Source organism: Mustela nigripes, chromosome 16 (genome assembly GCF_022355385.1).
Source record: "Mustela nigripes isolate SB6536 chromosome 16, MUSNIG.SB6536, whole genome shotgun sequence".
Taxonomy (NCBI): Eukaryota; Metazoa; Chordata; class Mammalia; order Carnivora; family Mustelidae; genus Mustela; species Mustela nigripes.
In genome coordinates this window covers 18327669-18351512 of record NC_081572.1, presented here as the reverse complement: position 1 = coordinate 18351512, position 23844 = coordinate 18327669, and the positions used below count along the sequence as shown (strand labels likewise).

At 57.8% G+C, this 23844-nt stretch overlaps 1 protein-coding gene across 5 annotated transcripts; it reads right to left on the bottom strand.

Annotated features, from left to right (window-relative positions):
* Positions 1-5983: 5983 nt before the first annotated feature.
* Positions 5984-20556, bottom strand: UBTF (upstream binding transcription factor). 5 transcript variants are annotated; one of them, XM_059380264.1, is made up of 21 exons: positions 20107-20556; positions 17008-17146; positions 15414-15589; positions 14784-14867; positions 14531-14686; positions 12013-12077; positions 11609-11729; positions 11140-11250; positions 10662-10795; positions 10349-10490; positions 10055-10096; positions 9792-9905; positions 9539-9694; positions 9053-9208; positions 8840-8950; positions 8347-8435; positions 8055-8244; positions 7229-7276; positions 7051-7122; positions 6812-6955; positions 5984-6735 (listed from the first exon to the last, which is right to left on the bottom strand). In XM_059380264.1, the coding sequence occupies exons 2-21, from the start codon at positions 17063-17065 to the stop codon at positions 6610-6612; spliced, it is 2295 nt and encodes a 764-aa protein (XP_059236247.1). In that variant the 5' UTR covers positions 17066-17146; positions 20107-20556; the 3' UTR covers positions 5984-6609. The 5 variants fall into 5 exon arrangements, with proteins under 5 accessions (XP_059236247.1, XP_059236245.1, XP_059236244.1 ...); XM_059380262.1 differs by lacking the exon at positions 20107-20556 and adding an exon at positions 19643-19852; XM_059380261.1 differs by lacking the exon at positions 20107-20556 and adding an exon at positions 18288-18375.
* Positions 20557-23844: the final 3288 nt, after the last annotated feature.

Sequence of the window (23844 nt, the reverse complement as noted above, 5' to 3'; positions counted from 1 at the left end):
ATCATTCTTGGCTTTTGGTCTTAAGCAAACATATATTGTGGCAATGGTCCTAAGTGGTTAAGACCAGGAATCAAATTTGAATTTAAATATGCAGACCTGGCAAATAAACTTGGGCAAGTGAGCTCTCTGTTGCCTCAGTTTACTCTGTTGTCACCGGGTATAATGATAGTACCTATCTCATTAGGTTGTTGTGAGGACTGACAAGTCAGTGCATGTGAAACTCTTAGCTCAGTGTAAGTGGTTTATAAATTTTAGCTGTTATTCGTAAGTGCTCTAAGAATTCTTAACAGTGCCCTGTGCTGGGATGGAAAGATGAAATAAGACAGTTGTGCTTCCTCAAGAAGTTCACAAATTTGTGAGGTAGACAGAACTGTAGGAAAATAATTGCCAAACACTGTGATAAAAATGAGAGAGAGGGCACCTGAGTGGCTCAGTCAGTTAAGTGTCTGACTTAGGCTTAGGTCATGATCCTGGGGTCCTGGGATTGAGACCTGTCCGCCTCCCTGCTCAGTGGGAAGTCTGCTTCTCCCTCTGCCCTTCCCCCCCCCTCCTGCTTGCTCACACTCTCAAATAAGCAAAATCTTTAAAAAACAGAAACAAAAACCACAAGAGAGATGCACAGGGGATGGGGTGGCCAGGACAACAGATAAAATGATGTAAGAGAGTTGGTCAGTAACAGCTTCTTGTAGTGGGAGATGAACCAGTTCAAGGCAGACCGGGAAGGTGCTACAATCCCAGACAGCAAGCTTCAGGAGTATGCTTCAGTTTGGGGCCCTGGCTGGAACATAGGAGTGGGTGGGGAAGCAGCAGGTCAGCAGGTCAGACCATGCAGGACTAAAGATGTGCTGAGTAATAAGGGCTTTAGACCTAAAGGCCATGAGGAGTCCTCAAGAGGAACCATTTGATCAGACTTGAATTTTAAGTAGATCATTCTAGCATGCTGAGTCTGTAGATTTCATTCATTCATTTGAGGTCCGGGTTGGGGGTGGGGAGAGTACAAGCAGGGGGAGTGACAGAAGGAGAGGAAGAAGCAAGTTCCTGCTGAGCAGGGAGCCCGATGTGGGGCTCGATCCCAGGACCCTGGCATCATGACCTGAGCCGAAGGTAGGCACTTAACCAACTGAGCCACCCAGGCGCCCTGAGTCTGTAGATTTTTGTTACCAATCAAGGCTTGTGGGGTAAAGGACAAAGAAATCCTGAAAATACCTTTAACCAAGATGGGGACCTCGGAGGAGGAGATATGAGGATATAAGAAGGACAAGTTCAGTTTGGTGTATGTTGTAGGTACTGTGGGACCAGCTAGTGGAGACTCTGAAGGTCACTGAAGTGAGAGGCCAGGCCTTCAGGAAACTCCAGTATGTGAATCAGGAATTCTCAACTCTGATGATGCTGCTCTGTTTCTCAGTCTTTAAATACACCCAGTATATCTGCCCTGAGGGATTGACACATGTGCAGGAAGTCTTCCTGTCTCCTCTCTGTTTACCTAAATTCTTCCTACCCATGGCCATCCTCACACCAAACTCCTTTACAAGTGGATTGTTCTATTCATCCGGCCTTCGGCCTGGGCTGCTTCTGCGGTGATGGCCTCTTTGGGAACCTGCCCAGTGTCCACAGTTAGCATCAGTCAGTCAATAAACACTAAGGACTGTGCTGGTCTGGGCTCTGGGTGAGGCCCTGGGGTTTCAGCAACGAGCCAGAGAGACACCCAGTCCTTGTCCTACTGGAGTTTACACCCCAGCAAAGCCTGATGTGGATGAAACAAGACCAACTGTGAAGGTATCCAGACTGCTGAAGAAACAAATAGCATGATCTTTTTGTCAAGAGGTCAGAGAAGACCAGCCCCCAACCCACCCCAGAAGAAGTGATCTTTTTTTTGTTTTTTTAAGATTTTATTTATTTATTTGACAGAGAGAAATTACAAGTACACTGAGAGGCAGGCAGAGAGAGAGAGAGCGAAGGAAGCAGGCTCCCTGCTGAGCAGAGAGCCCGATGCGGGACTCGATCCCAGGACCCTGAGATCATGACCTGAGCCGAAGGCAGCGGCTTAACCCACTGAGCCACCCAGGTGCCCCAGAAGTGATCTTTTCAAGGGAGCCCTGAATTAACTAGGCAATGAGGTGAAAAGGAACATTCAAGGCAGAGGGAATGGTTATGTGTATAGGCAGAAGGAGGCCCTGGAAGAGACTGCGGTGTGTTTTGAGACATGGAGAGTTAGTAGAGCTGGGTTCATGCAGAGGCCAGCAGGGGCAACGGATGCCCCAGGACCTTGTAAGCCATATTTACTCACTCATTCAACAAACGTTTCTTGAGTGTCAAATGTATACCAGGCAATTTAGGTGCTGGGATTACTGTAGTAGACAGATAAGGTGTCTTCTACTTGAGGAGGTAGACAGCAAACAAGTAAAAAAAAATACAGAAACAAAGATGTAGGAGGAGGCCTCATTAGAAAGAGTTGTTAGGGAAGGCCTGTCTGTGAGGTGACATTTGAGCTGAAACCTGAAGGAGGAGAAAACCAGCTGTGTGTAGGCTTGAAGGATTAGCATTTGGAGCAAGAAGAACAAGTACAAAGGCCCTGTGGTAGGCATGTTTGAAGACCAAAAGAGATCCCTCGGCTGGATTGCTGTGAGTGATTAGAAAGAGCAAGATGAGAGAAGGTGGGAGAAGGAAAGCAGGGGCCAGGCCTCATAGAGTCATGAAAGTTATTAGTACATAAGTAATCAGATTTCTTTTCATTTTGATTATTTTTTAAAAAATTTTAATTCATTCACTAAGCTGTACACTCAATTTGGGGCTCAAACTCATGACCCCGAGATCCAGAGTCACACACTCTTCCAACTGAGCTAGGTGGGTGCCCCCAGATTTCTTTTTAAAAGATAACTTTGGTTGCTGTGTTGCTGTGTGCAGAATGGACGGTAGGGGGCAAGAGTGCAAGCAGGAAGACCAGTTTTTGGAAGTCTTTGCAAAAGTTGAGCAATGATGGTGGCCTTGAATGGGATGCAGATGCCAGCAACGGGGAAGGGTACACAGATTTGGGGGGAGACACAGGAAGTGGAATGGACACGTCTAGGTGAGCAAATACATGTGGAGGTTTAAGAGGGAGAGAGGTAGGGCGCCTGGGTGGCTCAGTGGGTTAAGCCGCTGCCTTCGACTCAGGTCATGATCTCAGAGTCCTGAGATCGAGTCCCACATCTAGCTCCCTGCTCAGCAGGGAGCCTGCTTCTCTCTCTCTCTCTGCCTGCCTCTCCATCTACTTGTGATTTCTCTCTGTCAAATAAATAAATAAAATCTTTAAAAAAAAAAAAAAAAGAGGGAGAGAGGTCAAGGCCGATACCTTAGTTTCAAGTTTGAATAGCCAGAGGCTGATGATCGCTTTGGGCCTTGAGGGATGAGGTACCTGCAACATATCCCAGAGGGATACACAGAAATTTACACAGGTTTGCGGTTTAGAAGAGCAGCCTCTGTAGAGAACCCCTTTTGGATTGGTTACCTATGGGTGATAACTGGAGGTTCCTACGGCGACGAACACCTCGGATAGAATGAGGAGGAGCCAATGCCAGCGGAATAGACCAAAGATGTCAAGAGATGGACAGGTGTTCACTGGATGGAATGATGCATGTGCTGGTGAATTTAGAGTCACCCCAGGAGAGTGGTGAGTAGGAGGTGAGGAAATGGGAGACCATGAAGGGCAGTGAGCTTTCTAGCAATTTGGCCAAGAACACCAGGGTGTGGGGCCAAGGGAGAGCTCTTGGATGGGGCCTAGGTCTCCAGCCCCGGTGGTTCCAGGAACCAGGCCAAAACTTGTGCAGGGAAGGCTATCTTCCTTTACCTTGGAGGGCGAGTCATCTTGGCCCAGCCCACTTCCCATAAGGGCCCTGGGTGGAGTTGGGAAAGTCACCTCTAACCCGGGGAGAGGCTGAGGGCTCAAGATGGGAGGGCCCAGTGATAAGTCCTTATATGACCAGGGCGAGCCCCTGACCCTAATAGTTCATTGCCCCCGATTTCCCAAAGCAGTGCACTCAGGAAGAAAATAAGTTATCAGTTCCCCAAATTCTGTCTTTGGTGGTCTGACAACTGAAGGTGAACAAACGGAACCAGAACAGCGGCAAGAGCACAGAGTGATGTGCAGGTGGGCTGCCTGTGGAATCTTTAGGAAGAGAAGGTTCTAGAGAGAAGGAGCAGACAAGCTGGTATCAAGTCTTTCCCCACAGGTGCCTGGGTGGCTCTGTGGGTTAAGCATCTGCCTTCGGCTCAGGCCATGAGCCCAGGATTCTGGGATCCAGGAGCCCCACATCCCACATGGGGCTCCCTGCTCAGCTGGAAGCCTGCTTCTCCCTCTCCCTCTGTTCCCTCTCTCGCTGTGTCTGTCAAATAAAGTCTTTCCCTGTTGAACCTGGTGCATCCCTCCTGCACCCCGCCCTTCATTGATTCCAGTGACCAGACAGCAGTCAAACCTTTGTTTTTCACTTTATTGTACAAAAAGAGGGGAAACAAAACTTCTACAGTTGGCCTTAAGCTTAGGCAGACACCTCTAAGACACTCCCTCCCACCTCCCATGATACAAATTCAAGTTGTGGTTGTTGTTGAAACCTACAAAAACACTCCTTAAATATTAGAAAAAAAGGGGAGAGAGTGGGGCGGGGTCCTCCCACTCCAACCATCTCATCCCAGTGCCAAAATGCACTCAGAGTGACCTCTTACAGCACCAACATCCCCATCCCCACAGCCCTGTTCGTACTGTAAGAATTTTCAATTTTTAAAACCGGGGGGGGGGGGGGGGGAAGGGCCCCATTCAAAGTTGTTTTTAAATGAAAACACATTCCACTAAAACACAACAGTGTAGGGGCATTCAAACAGGAAAATGGGGTTCTTTGCAGGGGCTCTTGGGAAGAAATAGAACCTAGGAACCCCTGTATGAGGGACAAAGGAAGGGGAGCAGGAGTGGGGAGTATTTTCCCCCAATGCCCCCACCCCCAGCACCACGTCCAAGGCAAAGCAGACGGCTTTCCTTTGGGAGTGGGACTCATCTTTCTCATCCCACCTCCCCGGTGGAATGCCCACTCTTCCCCCACACCTTGGCTTTCATTCAGAGGGGAAGGTGGAAAAGCACAAAGCCCCAACTAAATAGGTCATTGACATGATTGTAAGGAAAAAAAAAAAAAAAGCCAAAACTTAATCAAAAATTAAAAATCTCAATCCACAGAGATAAGGTGGCTTGGCTTATTAAGGGTCTAAGGAATCAGGGTACCAGAAATTTTGAGATGGCCAGGAAGGGTTAGAGGGACTACTGCAAAAGCAGCCTTTGCAGACCCCTTCTCCAGCTGGGGGTTTGGAGGGGCAGAGAGGGGAGCAGACCTGAGAAATCAAAGGGAATGGGGGGCGGTGGGGAGCTGGAGGATATAGGGAAAGGCAGGAGGGGTATATGTTAAGAGCTTTCAATATACTTCTTGAAGCCCAGTTTCTGAGCCTAAGGGGGCCAGGCAACCTCTCAAATGAACTGGTAAGGCCTTTTCCCACTAAATAAAAGGCTCTGAGGATCACCTAGTCTGTCCCCCTCCCAATGCCCCGCCCGAGCCCAGTGGTGGCTCAGTCATGCGGCCCTGGCAGAGGGAAGCAGCTATAGGAAGCAGGAGAGTGGCTTCGGTACCCCCCCCCATCGAATCAGAGATTAGGCAAAGCAGAGAATGTGGAGAGAGGGGCTGCCCTAGCCTGTTCCCACCAGGATCAGTGTCTTCCTGGCCTTCACCAACCCACTCACCAGATTCACAGACTGAGGTGGACTCCCCCTTCTCTTACACACATGCATACACACGCACGCGCACACACACGCCTTTGCACACATCCACAGGTGCACCCATGCTATGTACAGGCGACACACACACGCACACGCTTTTCCATTCGTGTCAAGACCGTTTTAAAAAAAGTCCCAAACCTACCCCCTAAGCCCTCCCTCTCCCAGAAATGACAACAGAGACTGCAGCCGAGATCGGTAGGAAACGTCTCGTTGACAGCTCAGAGCTTAAAAAAAAAAATATATACACATATATAAAAAACACTTCTGCCCCCTCCCCCCATGAGTGGGTATGGGCAGCTCCTTCCTGCAGAGGGCAGGGGAGAGGGCTAGGGGGCGGCGCCTATTTTCTGAGGCTCCTGCCCTCCTCTCCCCGCGTTCCCTGCCTCCAGTTCCAATGCAGGGGTCCAGTCGGCAAGCCCCTCTGGGAAGGGAGGGGTCTTCCCCGAGCTTCTACCCTCCCATGGGTTGGGCTGCAGGTATGGAGGGCCTCACCGGACTCTTTGGGACCCCCCACCCCACTCCCAGGTCCATTGTCCATGACGGAACCGCAAGTGCAGAAGAGGCGTGGGCCGGGCCAGTCCAGTGGTGGCTCAGTCTGATGGTTGCGCTCCCTGGAGGGCCCCCCCCACCAGGGCCGATGTCTCTGAGGCTGCAGAGTCCTGGCCTGGGCTCCTCCAGCCCCTCCCCAACCAAATTTAAAAAAAAAAAAAAGGAAAGAAAGAAAAAGAAAGTGGGGGAGGCCACGGGGCAGGGGACAGAACATGGGGGAGAAACAAAAGTGGTCAGTTGGGGAGGGGAGCCCTGGGTGGGACCGGGCCTCAGTTGGAGTCAGAGTCCGAGGAGTCCCCCGAGGAGGAAGAGCTGGAGCTGCTGCCCTCAGACTCATTGTCCTCGTCCTCATCGTCATCCTCGTCATCGTCCTCGTCCTCGTCATCCTCCTCATTCTGGGGGGCAAGGAATGCGGTGACCACGGGCCAAGCCTGGCAAGCCCCCCTCCCCCACCGCGCCCCGCCGCCTGACCTCATCTCCGTCCTCGCTCTCATCCTCACTGCTCGACTCAGAGGAGTCCCCCCCGTCCTCTGAGGAGTCCCCGTTCTCGTCGTCCTCCTCCTCTTCATCCTCGTCCTCGTCCTCCTCATCCTCTTCATCATCCTCCTCGGACTCCTGGGAGGGGCGGAGGCACGTCAGGGGTCGTCCCTGTCGCACCCCCCTCTGGGTACCAGGGACACCCCCAGCCCCGCCCGGGAGGAGCTCCTTACCGACTTGGACTGCAAGGCAGTCCGGCTGGACTTGGGGTTCGGGCCTCTCAGCTTGGTCATGCTCTTACGTTTCTGCAGGCAAGGACAGCGATGCAGACAAAGGAACAGCCGTGAGTGCCAGACAACGGCCTGCTCCAAACCCTCCCTGTCCCCGGCACGGCCCTGCTCCCAGACTCACATTGGAGATGTACTCTTTATAGGCCGCACGGTCCTGGGGAGACAGACTCTGCGGGAGACAGAGAAGAAGGTCAAGGTTGGAACGCCACCTGCACTGACCGAGTATGTGGCTGAGTGCCAGGCAGGGGGCTAAGCCCTTATGTACCATTACCCTGCTCTACCCCTGCTGCTCTCCCCATACACACAGACCTCCCACCCAGATCCAAGCACACAGCTTCAGTGCTACTGCTGGAGATGCCCCGAGTCCTTCTCAAAGCCACCCCGTCCCAGGACTATCGGTTTTCATGTCCCTCCTGTTGTTGTACCCAAGTGGAGCTTCCAGAGTTAGTCCTTCCTCAGCTCAGAGCAGCCCCCCACAACGACCACCATAACCTCGCATCATCACTCCTGCTCCCGAGAGGGCTCCATAGCCTGGAGCCCCAGAGAAGGGGCTCCAGGGCTCCCCAAATCTCTGGGCACTTAAACCCCACGCTCTCTCAGGGTCCCCGGCTGGATAGTTGGGGGCAGACACAGGTGACTCTCCCCATGTTACAGATCTGACTGCTCAATCAAGGTGCAGAAGGGGAGCAGCGCAGAGCCTTGCGGCCAAACTAGAGCCTGGGAGAGGTCCTCTGGCTCCAGCTGGAGGGAGGAAAAGGCAGTATGATTTGGATTATTCTACTTAGTAGCAGTGTGACCTTGGATAAATTACTTAACCTCTCTGAAACTTGGTTTCTTCCCCCGATAGTAGTCGCTGCCCTACAGGACTGCTGGGATGCTGAACGAAATCATGAATGCAGACCAGCCAGACACCGCGGCCTTCTTCCAAGGGTCCCCAGCCCTCTCACCTTGACCCAGAGGTCCAGGTGTACTTTGTACTGCTTCTGCTGCTCCTCTGCCAACTTCTTGTAGTGCTCCTTCTGGCTCTGGGAGATGCGCTGCCAGCGGCTGCCGATCTCCACCATACGTTCTTTCAGCGGCAGGTGGTTCAGCTCCCCGTTGGACAGCAGCTCCTGGGAGAACTTCTGGTAACCGTTCCTAGGAGGTACCGCGGTGCAGGGAGGGTTAGGACGCCAAGACGGCCACCTGCGAGCCGTGACCCTCCCCTCGGCCAGCGTGGGTTGCGGCCCTCTGACTCACATGGGAGGCTTCTTCGGTTCTCCTTGGAACTTCATCTTCTTGGAGGAGTTTGCAGCGGCGGGGGGTGCCCGCATCTCACTCAGCTCTCTCTGCGGGGACACCGGGAAGGGTCACGCGCACCCCACCCCACACCCGAAGTATTTCTACCTCCCGCCCCATGCCATCAGTGCCTGGGAAACAGAGGCACGGCTAGGGAGCGATGTCCTCACAGCTCACACCTGGGTCAGGCGCCGCTGCTCGAAAGTGTTTGTCACAACCACGCTCGTGTGACCGGTATCACCGCCCCCTCTACTGATGCGTGACTGAGGTTCAGAGAAGGAAGGTGGGAGGTTTGCTTAGGATCACACAACCAAGGCTGGGGCTCCTGGCTCCACGGCCCACCCGCTGAGGCAAGGGTACTCTGACCCCCAAAGCAGTGGCCCAGGGTCCACTGAGCCTACCATGCCCGCCCTTTCCCCTGCCCTGCGCTGACCAGCTGAGCCCTTCTTCCCACCTCGTATCGCTTTTGGTCTTCGGCTGCCTTCTTAATCCACATCAGTTTCTCCTTCTTCTCCATGTTGTTCCAGGTCATCTCCATGGCTTTCAAGGCCTTCACCCGGTCATTCTGGAGACAAACAGGGGTGTCAGCTATGGGAGGGCTCACCTGGGGCTGGGGGCAGCAGCGGTAGGCAGACAGCGGAACCACCCCTTTCAGGCTCCCTGCCACCTTGAAGCGGGCCAGGTAGTCCCCGATGACGCTCTGTTGCCAGATCTCCTCGGCTCTCTTGGGCGACTCTGGCAGTTTGCCCCGTTCCTCACGGTCCCCACCCGGCTTCCTCTCAGACTGGGCCTTCAGCGCCGCCTCCCGGGCCTTGTACTTGGCCTGCGGAGGGAGAGCAGGGACGTCAGCCTTCCCGCCGCCCCCAGGGGGCGCGCGTTCCCCGTCCAGCTCTGGAAGGCTCTTGCCCCTGGGCCAGGGCCAGGCCGCAGCTCCTTGGAGGAGGCGTGGGCTGGTGCAGAGGTCTCCAGCCTGGCCGGCCAACCAGCTCTGTTCCCCAGAGGAGCCCAGGCCCTCCTCAGAGAGCTTCCCGCCTTCCGGCCTGCTGAGCTCCCAGCCCTGGCGTCCTAGCCCAGGTACAACTGGGGCCCACACAGGCCAAGGCGGAGGCAGAGCAGCCAGACCCTGGGGGACAAAAGCAAGCAGGACCCCGACCTTCTTCTTCTCTGACAAGTCGTTCCACATGCGGGCCAGAAGGCGGGTCAGCTCGCTCTCTGAGAGCTCAGGCCGCTCCTCTTGAAGCTGCCGCCGCTTCTCTTCAGAGAAGATGAACATGGCTGACACCGGCCGCTTAGGCTTCTCCGAGCCGCCCTGGAGGTGGACAAAGGAGGTCGGGGGCCGTGGGGGTGATGGCGGGTAGCCCCACTTTCCCCCGCCTACCCCCCAGTCAGTCATGCCCCCTGTGTACCTTGCCCCCTTCCTGCGAGGGCTTCTTGGAGGCTGGGCTGGTGGCCTGCTTCTTGTTGATGCTCAGCATCTTCTCCTCCCCCAGGACCCGCTGCTGTTCCTCCTCAGGCAGGCTCTGGTCCAGAGACAAGGTGTGGCATGGGGCTGTGCACCTGGCTGCCAGCTGGCTCCCGGGGGGCGGGGGGGGGATGGGGGGTGGTGGTCCAAAGGGCCTTAACCCCAAGGCCTCTGTCTGACCGATGCCCCGCCTACAGGAACACTCACCTCTAGGAAACGGAGCAGTTCCACCTCGTAATCTTTCTTTTTCTGGGAACACAAGGGGAGTCGGGGTCAGTCTGGGAACGAACCCGCTGATTCTCAAGGCACCATAACCCTCTACAAAACATCCAGGGCCTGGATGGTCCAGAGCCAAACCTCGCCCAGCACCGAGTCTGGAGCGGGGGCCCAAGATCCACCTGCCCGACCACTGATGGACCCCTCGCCGGGGCCAGATTTCAGGCTTCAAAGTCCCAAGGCCAGGCCTAAGCATCTCCAGGAGTGACCCTCCCCACGGCTCACCTGGTCACACTTCTTGTGGTAGGCGTCCTTCTCCTTCTGGGACAGCAGCTTCCACTGCTGGCTGCAGAGCACCATGCGTTCTGTGCTGGGCACGTCCTTCATGTTGGCCATCAGCTCGGCGCAGTACAGGGAGTAGCTGTTCCTGTCAGAACCGGTGGGAAAGGAGACGAGATCCCCCCTGAGCCTCCTCCCTGAGGGACCAGGGCTTCCTCAACTCCGGAGCCTGGCCGAGGTCTTCTGCTGTCTGGACTCCCTCGATGCCCACTGGCCCACTCATCACCCCCCCACCCCCACCCGAGGGGGTGGCGCTTACGGAGGTGGCTTGGTGGGTCGCCCATCAAACTTGTCCTTGAGCTGGCGTTCGGCCTTGGTGAGGGTGGACTTGGTGATGCCCTCCTCACTGATGTTCAGCTCAGGGTGCTTCTGGATATAGTCACGCATAATCTCCTGCAGAGTGAGGTGGGGGGATGGAGGGCAACGGGGGGGTGGGGTTAGCAGGGGGGGTTGGGGCGGGGAGAGCCGCTGGGGAGGGGAGGCAGGGAGCAAAAGCTGGGGGGTGGCCGTGTGTCTGCTCCGTCACACGAGACATGGCGCCCTGCCCTGCCCTAGCCTGAGATCTCATGGTGGGGAGGGGGGCAGGGAAGGTAGGGGCAGAGGCAAGGGGCCCAGAAGGCCCCTCCCTCAACGGAGGGACAGGGAACGACTGCCTCCTGCAGAGTGCGGAGGCCGCAGAGTCAGAGGGCAGAGGCTCTTGAAGAGCCGGACGGGGAGGAGCGCAGCGGAAGCCTAACCTCGTACTCCTTCCGCTGCTCCAGGGCCTTATGAATCCATTTCAGCCTCTTTTTGTCCGAGAGCTGAGACCACTGCTTCCCCAGGGAGTCCTTCACCTCCTTCGTAGTGGCCTGCAAACCAAAAGCCGTCAGACACACACAGGCAGCCAGGGGAAGGGGAAGGGGAGGGGGGAGGGGGGCACAGAGGCCCCCGCCCCCTCAGGCCACAGGAGGTCACATGAGTGACCCCCACAGGCCAGGAGGGGAAAGTGGAGAGGCGGGGGTCCCGCCTAGGTGCAAGGGGACAGGCTCACGCACGCACGCACACACACACTCGCACGCCAGCTGGCCCAGGCCCTGTCCATGCAGCCCACCCCTGGGGAGGGGCCTCCTCTCCTGCTCCCCTGCACCATGCCCGGCCGACCTGGCGCGGCTCCCCCCTTGCCACCACCGTGAGCCCTCCATCCCTGCCCCCGGGCCGGACACTCACATCTGGCCGCACTTTGAGATACACCTTCTTCTCGTGGGTGTACCACAGCTGCTGGGGGGTTTTGGGCTTCTCAGGGATGTCCGACTTCTTGGCATTCTGGATTAGGTCAGGGTGATCCTCCCTAGCCAGGGCGTGGGGAGCAACAGTCAGTGGGTGCGGGAGACCCTGCCAGGGAGACCCCAGCTAGCTGCCCCACCCACCAAGGCTCCACGGCCTATCCATTGGGGCCTAGTAGGACAGTGGCTACCTGCTTATCCCTGCCCTTGAATATGACCCCGCTAGGGTCAACATGTGACCCGTCCATCTTCCACACCTCAGAGAGCAAGCTCAAGGCTCTGGTCGGGGTTACCCTATCCTGCCACACCCAGTGCCCTGTGGCCCTCCTCTGGGCTCCACTGCCTTACCTGAACCGGGCCAGGTTTCGCTCGAACTCCTGTTTCTCTCTCTGGAAGTCCTGAATATACTTCATCTGGGGGAGGAGGGGACAGGGTCATCCACGACCCAAAGCCTGAGCTATAAAAGCCACTGAGCGCTCCTTGCTAGCTATTTTGCCTCCCAGTGGTGACGTAGACAGACACAGGGTGGCGTGAGCTGGCAGGGGATGGTGGCCTGCCTTCCAGTGGGTTGGGGAGACTCAACCGTAGCCCAGACTGTCAGCTTAGAACTAGACAGTGGGAGCTACAGGGGTCTCCCAGGACACATCCTATGTCCTGATCTCTCCTGCTAAGAGAGGGAGAGTCCCAGAAGCAGGACCAGGCCTCGCCCAGTCACGCTGAGCAGGGACAGGGCTGGGACTCCCCCTGACCCTACCTCCCCCTCCCCCAACACCGCAAACTCCCCACAATGAGTCAGGAGGAGGTGTGGGCCTTGCCCCTACTTTTCCCTCCTCCCGTGTCTGTGGCAGCCGGTACTGGTCTGCTGCCTCCAAGGCGGCCCACGAGGCCAGGGGCAGGCCGAGTCCTGCTTCCAAGGCCTGAGGGGAGACGGGTGTTGAAGGCACCCAGAGCAAACCCTTACAACATTAATGATATTCTAACAAATCGGTCCCTTGCATTTGGATTTCCTTCCAGATCCACTGAGTGGTATCTTGTAGTACCTCAGGTGCCCCAGCTACTAACCTTCACGTGCCTTCCCCATTCTGAACCCCCTCCCATCACCTTCTCCCTGGCTCCTGGCTGGCAGACTCCCCCAGCCCTCCCCCTTCCCCACTGGCTCTCCTCTGCCTTCTCCTCCACCGCTTTCCGTAAGGCTGGCCTCCTTTCCCGCCATCAAGCAACTACCTCCCTGTCTTGTTCCTGCCTCTCCATTCCTCACTCTTCTTTCCTTTCCTTACCTACTTCCTGTCCTGGCTACCAATATCCAGGTCTCCTTTCTCCCTTTTTCCCTGAATCACAAGAATCAGCCTTGGAAGAGTCCAGGGGCTCACAGCAACTGAGCCCCAACCCCCGCCTCTCCCAGAAGAGGCACCAGGCACAGGGATAGCCTCACTTTCCTCTGTGGCTCCTGCCAAACACAGGGAGCAGAGCCCAGCCCACTCTGCCCCAGTCTCAGCCCTCCTCACACAGAACAGTGGCTCTTGGAACAAGAAGTCATTCACACACAGGGCTGGGCTTACCCTCCGCACCTGAGACAAAGACCAGGTCCAGAGAAAAGGAACTTACCTTAGGTCACGCACAGAACAACTCAGGGGTAGTCAGATCATCAGGCCCAAGCCTTGGGTCCCCCAGGCCAGTACCCTGTCCACTCTACCACACAGAGTCTTAGCCCTCCCCGGTCCTGCGACCCTGGGCCTCTGCCTCCCACACCCTGAGTGTCTGGGTGTCATGTACACAGTCTGCTCCACGACCTCCCCATCAGAGGGGCCAAGGAGAACTCTGCCACTTCCTAACTCCGCTGGGCCTGGGCAGCAGCAGTAGACAGCTGGTTGCACCCCGCCAAGCTGGCTTTTTGGGTACAGAATTAAGGGGGGAGGTGAGCGTACAGGCACAGGGCCCAAACAAGGAAGGTGGGAGGCTACACGCTGGCTATATGTATCCTGATCTCTTCTTCCCAAAGATGTGCCTGCGTCTCCCTCCCCCTGCCCCTCCCCGACACCGCTCCCTGGCTTGCCTTGCGGCCCAGCACCCTTGCTGTTCATCCCCCCCACCCCACCCCGGCCTCATCTCGCTCAGGGCTCAGCAGCAGGCCCCTCCATGGCCTGGCTGCCAGCCGCGGGGAGGGTCCACTTGACTTCCAAAGTGTGGGACGGGGTCCAACCCTGCCAGGGAAACCGGGGCAACCTCTGCTTAAGGTCAACAATCTCCAACAGCCTGGGACAGTGGGAGGCCACGAGGGATGCTAGTGCATCCTTGGGCAAACACGCGCATAGAGGAAGGAAGCCCACTTCACATGTGTGTGGGACAGTGAGAAGTGCGCCTGATTCCTGCTCTGCTGTCACTGGCTGCGGGACCGGGGACACGAGTCCCTCCGGAGCCTCAGCTCCGTGCCCACACAATTGGCAGAACCCCCTCTCCAGAGGTCCCCGAATGGGGATACTGACTGCATGCATCAGATGAGACCAAGGTTGGGTGGCGAGGGTGGGGGTGGTGTCGTCAGAGGGTGAACTGCTGGGCCGGCCGGACCGTGAGAATGTGAGCCCAGAAGCTGTGCTGTATGAGAACACTGTGGACAGTCTAGGGCGGGGAAGGGTGGTCTGAGTGCCTGCTACAGTCCCAGTTACTATGCCTTCCACAGTGCCAGTGCCTGTGCCTGACTGTGCAGAGGAGGTCGAGTGTGGCTGCCCGAGGCCCTACGCTCTGCTCTGTGACCCACCCCACCCAAAATTGAGGCCCTCTGTCTAAGCCTCCCCGTCATGGCTGACCCACAATGCACCAGCTGTTCCCTGCCTCTTCCCTCCTCCCTGCCTCGCCCCCCTCCCCCCACCTTCTTCTTCTCTGGCAGCTCCTTGTACTTCTTGGACAGAATCTTGGTCAGGTCCAGGTTGCTCATCTCGGGGTGGAGCTTCGCATACTTGGCCCGCTTCTCCATGAAGAAGCGGAAATAAGGGGTCAGGGGCTTCTTTGGGAAGTCCGGGTGTTTCTGGAAGGAGGGTCAAGGACACGGTGAAGGTCAGACAGGATCCCTTCTCTGGCCCATTCCTCTCCTGCAGGTCACGCTCTGCCTCCTGGAAACTCACCTTGAGTTTTTTGCCTTTGTAAGGATTTTTTACGTGTTCCTGAGCATCAAGGATCAATTCTGTCAACGTTCGGAACTTCCTCACCTGGAGGAAGAAGGGCGGTGAGTGCAAGGGGAAGTTCAGAAAGGGAAACACCACCCTAGAGTGTACCCCCCCTTTGCCAGTGGGTCTCCTCTAATTTCCACTAGACTGAATTTATCGAAGGGGGAGGGGCAGAGGGCAAAAGCCACAGCTCAGCCCCTGACACCCAGACGCTGGTCCATGCCTCCAGCAGAAGACCAGGCAGTCCGTACACACCAAAGGACAGCAACAAGGTGACCACCTGACCTCGATGTGTTGTCCATGCCAGCACCTCATTCATTCCCCAGAACAGCTCAGGCGACAGAAGCTCCAAGACGGTAAGTATTCAAGGCCACACAGCTAGAAAGTGGCAGAACTGAGAACTCTAGGCCAGTGCTGTCAACCGTGCCACCTCCCAAATGCACAAGGGCGACCACATGAGCACCTCGCCTGGTCTCTTTCCTTCCTGTTTATAAACTTCTGTTTCCTCTCCCCCACCAGGAAGGTTGAGGCAGGGGTTCACACAGATGTTGTCAGGAAAGCAGTGGTGGGGGGGTGTGTGTCAGTTACCTCATTAGAAATCTCCACCCATTTGAGCTTGCACATGTCTCCAGAAAAGTCTTTAAAGGCTACTTTTTCCCAGTCCATATGTGACTCGGTGGTTTTGAACTTGGAGCTATCATTGGATGGAAGGTTGTTCTTCATGCATTCCAGCAAAGTCAGCATGTCTTCCTGAGACCAGCGGTCTGGGGAGGGGTGAGAAAGGCAATCACGCCCAGCTCATGCTTTCCCCTCAACTGTTCCCCAGGTCTTAAGTGCTCAACCCTTCTTTCCCAGAGCATCCCAAATCCTGGTTTACCTCTGATCTGAAGGTAAAGACAAGACCTTATGACCTACTCATAAAGGAAAACTGTGACCATAGGGATTAAAACAGGAAGTCCAGTCCAGACAGTATCATACCTAGAAAGCCAGACCTAAAGTCAAGTCTGGCTTCCTTCAAAACTATGATCACACGCCAGGTTGCCACATGCTACCGTTTATTGTAGAAGAGAGAAAAGAATGAAGTTACAGCGATTTGGGACTTGGTGGGCAAACAGCTAACTTACTGGGAGAAGGGAGAGAAGCAGGGAGGCACAACACATCTAAATGTGATGCCAAGTTTAAGTTCTAGGGGGATCCCACAGATGTGCAAGGACTGAGGATGGAGTGTGGGCACTGAAGAGAACCCATGCAGACATTCCTCTCCAGCACAGCTGGATGCTAACATTAGAGACATGAATAATTTGGGGCAAGTAAGGAAAATGGAATGGAAATGGAAAAACCATACAGGGCTGGCAGGTGGGCAAGGCTCTCAGGGCCCGGGTTCCAGGGAGAAGAGAACGCCCAGAATTCTGGGCTGTCTTCTGGGTCCAACTCCCCATGGAGGCAAAAAAAAAAAAAAGAAAGAAAGAAAAAAAAAAGGCGGGGGTGGGGGGGTCCTGAACCAGCTATTTCCAGCCATTGAAAACACACCTCTAGTAGGCCTCTCTGGAAGGTAAGCTGGGAGAATAGATAGCCAAGGGCTAGGAGTCAAAAGGGCTCTTCATTTGCATTCGCATCTGGTAACCTGGGTCAGGGTTTCCACAGGGTGGGTCACATGGGACAATAATCCTCTCTCCTCTCAGTGTCCCACAGTCAGGGCCAGTTGATCAGCTTCATCCTACCCCCTGCCCCCATGCACAGGGAGTCCCCACTGGAGGGGTAGGGTCTAGTTATGGACATCCTATGGCTGGGAGCCTCAGACCACCAAAATATCCTCTCCCTCCACCTGCCTCACCAAAAACCTTGTCCTCTGAATAACAATAAAACACCTGGAAAGCCTTTCTCCCCCTTCTCCCACATTCCTCATCCTTCCTCCCATTCCAGGACACCGGGTGAGAAAAGGGCACACTTTGGCCTGCACAGGCCTTCTTCTCCCTCTCTAAGCAGAAGAACGGAGTGTGAAAAATACAGTTTATAGCCTCGATGCCAAATAATTGGGGTTTGGCCAAACTTGACTCCTGAAACTGAATATACCTCCCTCATCTCAATTCAGAGAATGCAGACTGTCTAACCCCTTTCCAAGGGGAGTGGGCCCTGCAGACAACCATGTGGGAGAAGAGGACGTAAGTTAAAGAGCTCCTACCTTGGCCTTTGGGGGCGGCCATTTCCAGGTCTGTGGGGCAGTCAGCTTCTCCGTTCATTCTTTAGCCGTCAAGCCACCTCCTCCAGCCACCTCGTTGGGTCGTGCTGGCCGGGCAACCCGCGGTCAAAACCACCTCACCCTTTAGGAGAGACACCAGTCCCCACTCAGGCGGGGATGCGAGGTGAGAGACTTTCTATTCCTCCCTCCCCCAAAGGGGAGGGGGGCACAAGTCCACACTCTCGCGGAGACCCTGCCAAGACCCTAGCAGACCTAATGGGTCGGTGGGTGTGGGAGTGCGCCCCCCACCCCGCGCGCCCCTGCAGTCTGGCTCCACCGCGTGCGCCCTCCCCTGCCCACGCGAGAGACTGCTCCCAGCTCCCGCGTGCAGCTAGCGCCCGCCCTCCGCCCTCCTTCCCCCACCCCGGCCAAAAAAAAAAAAAAAAAAAATCTCCTCCTCCTCTATGCGCCCGCCCCGGGGAGGCCCCAGGCTGGAGGGCGGGGGAGGAGGAAGGGCGGGTAAAGGGCGCGCGCGGCCGAGGGAGCGGGCACGCGCCGCAGTCTCCTCCTCCCGCCTCCCCCCGGCCGGTTCCCCCCGCCTCCGCAACCCGGCGGGGACCCGGACGCAGCGCAGCCGCCGCCGGGCCCGGAGCGCAGCGGCCGCACCGCCCCCGGGGACCGGATCCGGATTCCCGTCGCCCCCCCTTGCCGGGCTCCCGACGCCGTCCCCGCCCGCCCAGGCAGGCGAGCAGCCGGAGAGAAGCGGCCCAGCCTGCCCCCCGCCCCCGAGCCACCCACCCCGGCCAGAGGCGCCGCCACCGCCCAGCCACCCCGACGCGCACGGAGGAGCCCGGCGCAGAGGCGCGACCACGGCGGGAACCGCCGCCTCCTCCCCCGAGCTTGCGGCCCAGCCCCGCCGGCGCCCCCGCCCCGGCCTCCGGGGAGCGGAGCCAAGGAGAGGGCGGGAGGACGGCGGCCGGGAGGCGGGGGCGCAGCGCTCACCGGCCCCGCCGCCCCCTCCGGCGGCCGGCGAGAACTGCGCCTGCCGGCTCGGAGAAGCGCGGGCTCCTCTGCCCGCGGCCAGGGCTCGGCTCGGGCCTCGCTTCCTGCCCTCCCCTCCCCCGGTTCTCGGCGTCCTCTCCAGTGCCCTGATACTCTTTCGTCCAGCCCCCTGCCTGGAGGGCGCCCCGGGTGCCCCCCGGTGTCTACAGCACCCGCGGTTCGCTCCCCGCCGCCCGGCCCCGGCCCCGACCCCGGCGCGCGTCCTCAGCCGCCTCGGTTACCCGGCGCAGCGCGGCCTCCGGGCTTCCCGCTCCGGCGGCTCCCTCCCCGGCTCTGAGCGGCGGCGCCCTCCCCCGCTCGGCCGGGCACAGCCGCAGCTCCCTCCCGCGGCGGCAGCGGCTCCTCCTCCGGGCGCGGCGGCGGCGGCGGCGCTGGGGCGGCGGCTGCTGCTGTGGCGGCGGCGGCTGTGGCTGCTGCTGCCTGCTGCTCCTCGCGGCGAAAAGCACAAAGCACAGCGCCCTCCGCCTGCAGGCAGCCCGCCCGCCGCCCGCCCGCCGGCCCCGGCCTCAGCTCGCACACCCCCCGCCGCCGCCGCAGCCTCCGCCGCCGGAGCGGGGAGGAGGAGGGAGAAGGGAGGAGGAGGAGCGGGAGGGGGGGCGGGAGAAGCGGGGCAGCGAGCGCGTCCTTCCCCGTAGAGCGCACACCGACCCCCGGGGAGCGAGCGCCAGCCCGCCCGCCTCGCCGGCTCCGCTCCCTCCCACAGCCTGCCCGGGCGGGCTCCGCGGGGGGCAGCTGGGAGGAGGGGCGGGAGCTGGGGGGACCCGGGCGGCCGAGGCGGAGGGAAGGAAGGAGGGGAGGGGGGTGGTGGTGGTAGTGGTGGTGTTGGTGGCGGCGGCGGCGGCGGCTGCTGCTGCTGCTGCTGCCGCCGCCGCCGGGGAAGGGGGGGGCCGGGGCAGGGAGACACGCAGCCGCCCGGATGGCGGCGGGGCTCGGAGCCCAGGCGGGCGGGCGGGCGGGCGCCGAGAGCGACCTCGCCAGACCCGCGAGGGAACTAGCAAGCTCGGCCCGCGCTGGAGGGAGGGCGCGACGCGCGGCCGCAGAGAGGGTGCCCGGAGGGCCCCCCCGGCGGCCGGGGAGGCTGAGGGGTGCCGCAGCAATGCTTCGGAGCTCTCCCCCAAGTCCTCCCAGCTCAGATTCGGACTTCCACGGCAGTCCTCACTCGCTCCCCTCTCCCGCCTCCTGGAGCGGGCGCTCCGCGCCCACCCTCTTCCCCCGAGCGTGGCCACCGGCTTGGGGCGCACGCACGCCCATCGCGGCGCCAAGCTTCGGCGCCTACCTCGCGGTCCCCTGCTACCGAACAGCACACACACGAAACTTAAAAAAAAAAAAATTGTTTTTTACCCGACAAAGTGCCCTCCCTGCAAATTTAGGGAAAAAAAAAAAATCAATCCGCTTTGCTTCTTACACCCCGGAAACAGCAAGGGGGCGATGGGCTTCGGCAGAGGAGCCGCGCTGGGAGCCGGTTCAATCCAGCCCGGCATGGCTCCCCAGGCCTGCCCCGGCGCATGGAGATCGGCGGCGCCGCCACTCGCGCAACCCCTCTCCCCCGAAATCCGCGGAACCCGGGCTCACTTACCGAGCGTGTGAATGGGAGCGCAGGCCAGGAGCACCTAGGGGTGCGGCGGGCCGAAGAGCGGAGCCGTAGCTCCGCCGCAGCCGACGCCGGGGCCGCGAGTCGCCAGACAAAGCCCGAGATGGCGAAGCGGAGCGACGGCTAATGGCGAGCCCCACGCGCCGCGCTCCGCCCGCCCCGCTCCGCCCGCCCGCCCGCCTCGGCGCAGCGCAGCGCCGCTCCGAGCGCTCGCCCGTCAGAGCCGCCTCGGCGCCGCCGCCTCCCGGGCCACCCCGGCCTCGCCTGGCCCCTCCGCCTCCTCCCGGCCACTCAGCCTCACCCCCTTCCCTCCCACCAGCGATGGGGGCTGCACGAAAATAAAAAAAGAAAAAGAAAAAAATGCTTTTCTTTCTTTTTTTGGGGGGGTGTGGGGGGCAGGGCGGGCGTGTTGAGACTTTTGGGGTTTTTTGCCCCCAGCTCGCACTCACCTGCGGAGCCGCCGGGAGGGCTGGGGGTGGGGGCGCGCGGGGCTGGAGCCGGCGAGCGCGGGTTGAAAGCTAGCCAAGCTCTGCAGCGCCCGACCCGGGCGTATACGCCGCCGCCAGTCCCCGCAGAGAAATCGTCCTCCTACCCCCGCCTCCATCGCTCTGCGTTTCTCTTCCAATCAGCCGGTCGCTTGGCGGCTCCTCCATTCTCCGGCCAAGCCCGCTGCCTAGAGCGAGCTCCACTCCTCCATCTGCTAGCCCGGCTCCTTGCTCCCCTGCCGGGGCCGGCGAAGCGACGTGGGGCCGGAGGGGGATTTGCGAGGGAACCTGCCTGCTTCCCGCTCCCATTGCTCCCTCCCCGCTGCCTCCTGCCTCCTGCTTCTCTCCTGCGTCTTTCCAACTCTCCCCTGTCGCCACTGGTGTGTGTCTGAGTGTGTGCGCGGGGTTTTTTTTTTTTTTTTTTTTTATTGCTCTTTGCTTTTGCAACCCTGAAGCCAAAGCGAGGGGGGGGGGGGATAAGGGGGGGGTGTTACAAAAAAAAAAAAAAAGGCAAGAAAGAAGCTCTTAGATTTGCAACACATTGAAAAACCCGGGGAGCACCCCGCCTCGCCGGATCTCGGCTCCCCGCGAGGGCCTTCCGGGTTTTAGAGCGAGCCTCTCGTCGTTCTCAAAGCCCCTCACCTCCGCCGGGTTTAGGATCCGAGGTGTCCGAGCAAAAAGTTCTCCCCCTGGGCCGCAGCAAGGGGTGTCAGGGTGGGAATTAGGGGGATTTCTCTAGGAGCAGCAGCCTTCCCCACCCCCCACCCCCACCCTGGTTTCGGTAGTTCGGCCGGGGCTGGGTTGGAGAGCCTGATGCCGGTGGGTCTGCGCGAAGGGGCTTCTGGGGCGAAGTGGAGCCGGGAGACCGCGCTTCGCGCATCTCCCCCTCGGTCTCTGCCTCCTGTCCCCAGCCAGCTCCCCCTTTAATTCCCCCCCCCCTCTCCTTTAATCTAATTTCTTCCAACTCCACCTTTGTTGTTACCGGCGTCACGCCCGGACCAGCCAATCCCCGCCATGCAATCAGCTTGTCAAAAAGGCTTGGCCAGCCCTGGGAAAGCAGGCCGCGGGCGCTGCTCCCCCCACCCCCGCTTCTCCCCCCTGTGGCGGCGGGGAGCCGCGAGGGGAGCCTGGCACCCGGTCTCGCCGCCCGAGCCGCCGCGGGGCAGCCTTCGCGTAGGCCTCCGGCGCTCCACCGTCCTGCGGGCCGGGGATCGAAAAGGCCTGCGCGGGGACCACCATCCACTCTTCCACTGCCATCGGCCGTGGTCGTCCGCCTCTGCCTCCGCTCCTCGGAGGAAGGGCTGTCAGGAACGCAGGGAGCCAGGAGACTGAAAAGCGGCGGCTTCCCACAGGCTCGCCCGCAGTCTGGGCCGTCGATCCTCCGGTAGCCCCACTGCTCCAGGCTCCGGGGGCTCCCCGGCGGCCAGTCTCCCACGCCGACGCTGCTGACTGCCCACGTCGCGGCCAGCTGGGTCACCAGCCCCTCTGGACTCTCCCCTGGCACGCAGCCTTTTCCATCCTCACTCAGCGGCCTCCCTGCCGCTGTAATTCCTCCTGTCTCCTGGGAGGAATGAGATTCCTTTCCCAGGGCTTCCACAGCCCACATCTGCCACGTTTTACAAACAGAGAGGAAACCCCTGTTAAGATCTGGTGTGACCGGATTTTTGAGTGGGCAGGGCGCCTAGGAGAGGCCGATTTACCTTGTTGCTAATGAACCTGGAGCTAATGGCCCCTCATCTGTGGGACCTGTGCAATGCCCCATCCTTAATTTTATTTCATCCTTTGGTATGATTTTTGTTAAAGACCCCCGTTCACTGTACAAGTTAAGTCTCCACAAATCCAGGTCTGCCCTTGGAACACAGCCAGGGCGTTTTGTGTAGGCTCAATTCCTTCTCAGACTGTACTTGGAGAAGGCAGGAACTGCCTTTCTTGTTTTGACTGGTAAAGAGTAAAAGGTTTGGAGTCGGAAGTCACAGCTCCCACCTGAGCTTCCCCACCTTAAACAGTACGTGTTTGATCAAGTCTTTTTTTTTTTTTAAAGATTTTATTTATTTATTTGACAGAGATCACAAGTAGGCAGAGAGGCAGGCAGAGAGAGAGAGAGGGAGAGAGGGAAGCAGGCTTCCTGCGGAGCAGGGAGCCCAATGCGGGGCTCGATCCCAAGACCCTGAGATCATGACGCGAGCCAAAGGCAGCAGCCCAAACCACTGAGCCACCCAGGCGCCCCTGATCAAGTCTTTTAACCTCATCTGATCCTGTTTCCTTGTCTATAAAAGGAGAATAGCAATCCTGCGTTCTCTGTTTTCCTTCCCAGGGTTGGAGGGTAAACTGAGAGGACAGATACGTAAACTGTAGAATTCTCCACAATGTCACTTGCCACAGTTGAGAATCTTAGATCCCAAGAAAGGCCCAAGTCTTCCACATAGAGATCTGGAGTCCAGGTGTCCTGGCTCCTGGCCCTAAGCTTCTTGGCTGGGCCAAGGGGCCTTTCGGTAAAGTGTTCTGGAATGAAACAGGATGAACATGAATCATAAAAATGATTATTATTGATTTTTCATTCCTTGGGCTGCAAAAATCATGGCTGGCACTCTTCCCACTTGGAAACCAACTGCCTTGTTTTACATCTATTGCGTCTCTGGTGAGGTCAGGAGTCTAGGACTTGGGCTATGGGCCAGAGCATGAGGGAATCTGCCCTTGGTCCTTTTTCTTTGCCCCTCTCCCAATTTACCCTCCCTCCCTTCCAGTTTTCTGCCCTGTACCTTGAAGCAGAGCCTAGACATCCCACAAGCCCAGCCCAGGCTGGTAACAAGACATAATCCTAGCTACACCCGCTCCACTTGGCCCCAGCCCTTCCCCAGGTTGCCAATATCCCAGCACCGGCTCGCATCAAACCCCTAGTGTGCCTGGAATGCGTTAACCAAAGTGTGGTGCTTGAATTCCTGGGGAACATGGAGTGATTTTATTTATTTATTTATTTATTTGGTGATACACAGATGAACATTATTTTTTTTTTAAGATTTTATTTATTTATTTGACAGAGATTACAAGTAGGCTGAGAAGCAGGCAGAGAGAGAGGAAGGGAAGCAGGCCCCCTGCTGAGCAGAGAGCCTGATGTGGGACTCAATCCCAGGACCCTGGGATCATGACCTGAGCCAAAGGCAGCGGCTTAACCCACTGAGCCACCCAGGCACCCCACAGATGAACATTATTTTCTAAGTAATGTATTTTAATATATATTGGAAATGTTTTGTTTTTTAATGTTTATTCAAGATGATGACATAAAGACTTCCGCTTTTTTTTTCTAAGCTGCTGCCCCTTATTACTTTTTTCTTTTTCTCTTTAAGATTTTATTTATTTGCCAGAAGCAAGAGAGAGGGGGTGGGGTTCCTGCACTAGCAAGGGGGCGGGGCATAAGGAGGGGGAGAAGCAGACTCCCCACTGAGCAGGGACCCTGACCAGGGGCTCCATCGGAGGACCTCAGGACCTGAGCCAAAGGCAGATGCTTAACCAACTGACCCACCCAGGTGCCCCTGTTTTTCTTTTCTTTTCTTTCTTTCTTTCTTTCTTTCTTTCTTTCTTTCTTTCTTTCTTTTTTTTTAGTCTTTGGGTGTTCCTTTTATTTATTGCTTTTAAAGATTTTATTTATTTATTTGACAGACACAGCTAGAGAGGGAACACAAGTAGGGGGAGGGGGAGTGGAAG

Excerpts from the sequence above, each read along its gene's own strand:
- UBTF (XM_059380264.1), bottom strand. The coding sequence starts at position 17,065 with ATGAACGGAGAAGCTGACTGCCCCACAGACCTGGAAATGGCCGCCCCC. Across the intron at positions 7,277-8,054 it reads ACCTGGACCTCTGGGTCAAG|AGTCTGTCTCCCCAGGACCG; the intron begins GTGAGAGGGCTG and ends TGTCTCCCGCAG. Across the intron at positions 7,123-7,228 it reads ATAAAGAGTACATCTCCAAT|AAACGTAAGAGCATGACCAA; the intron begins GTGAGTCTGGGA and ends CCTTGCCTGCAG.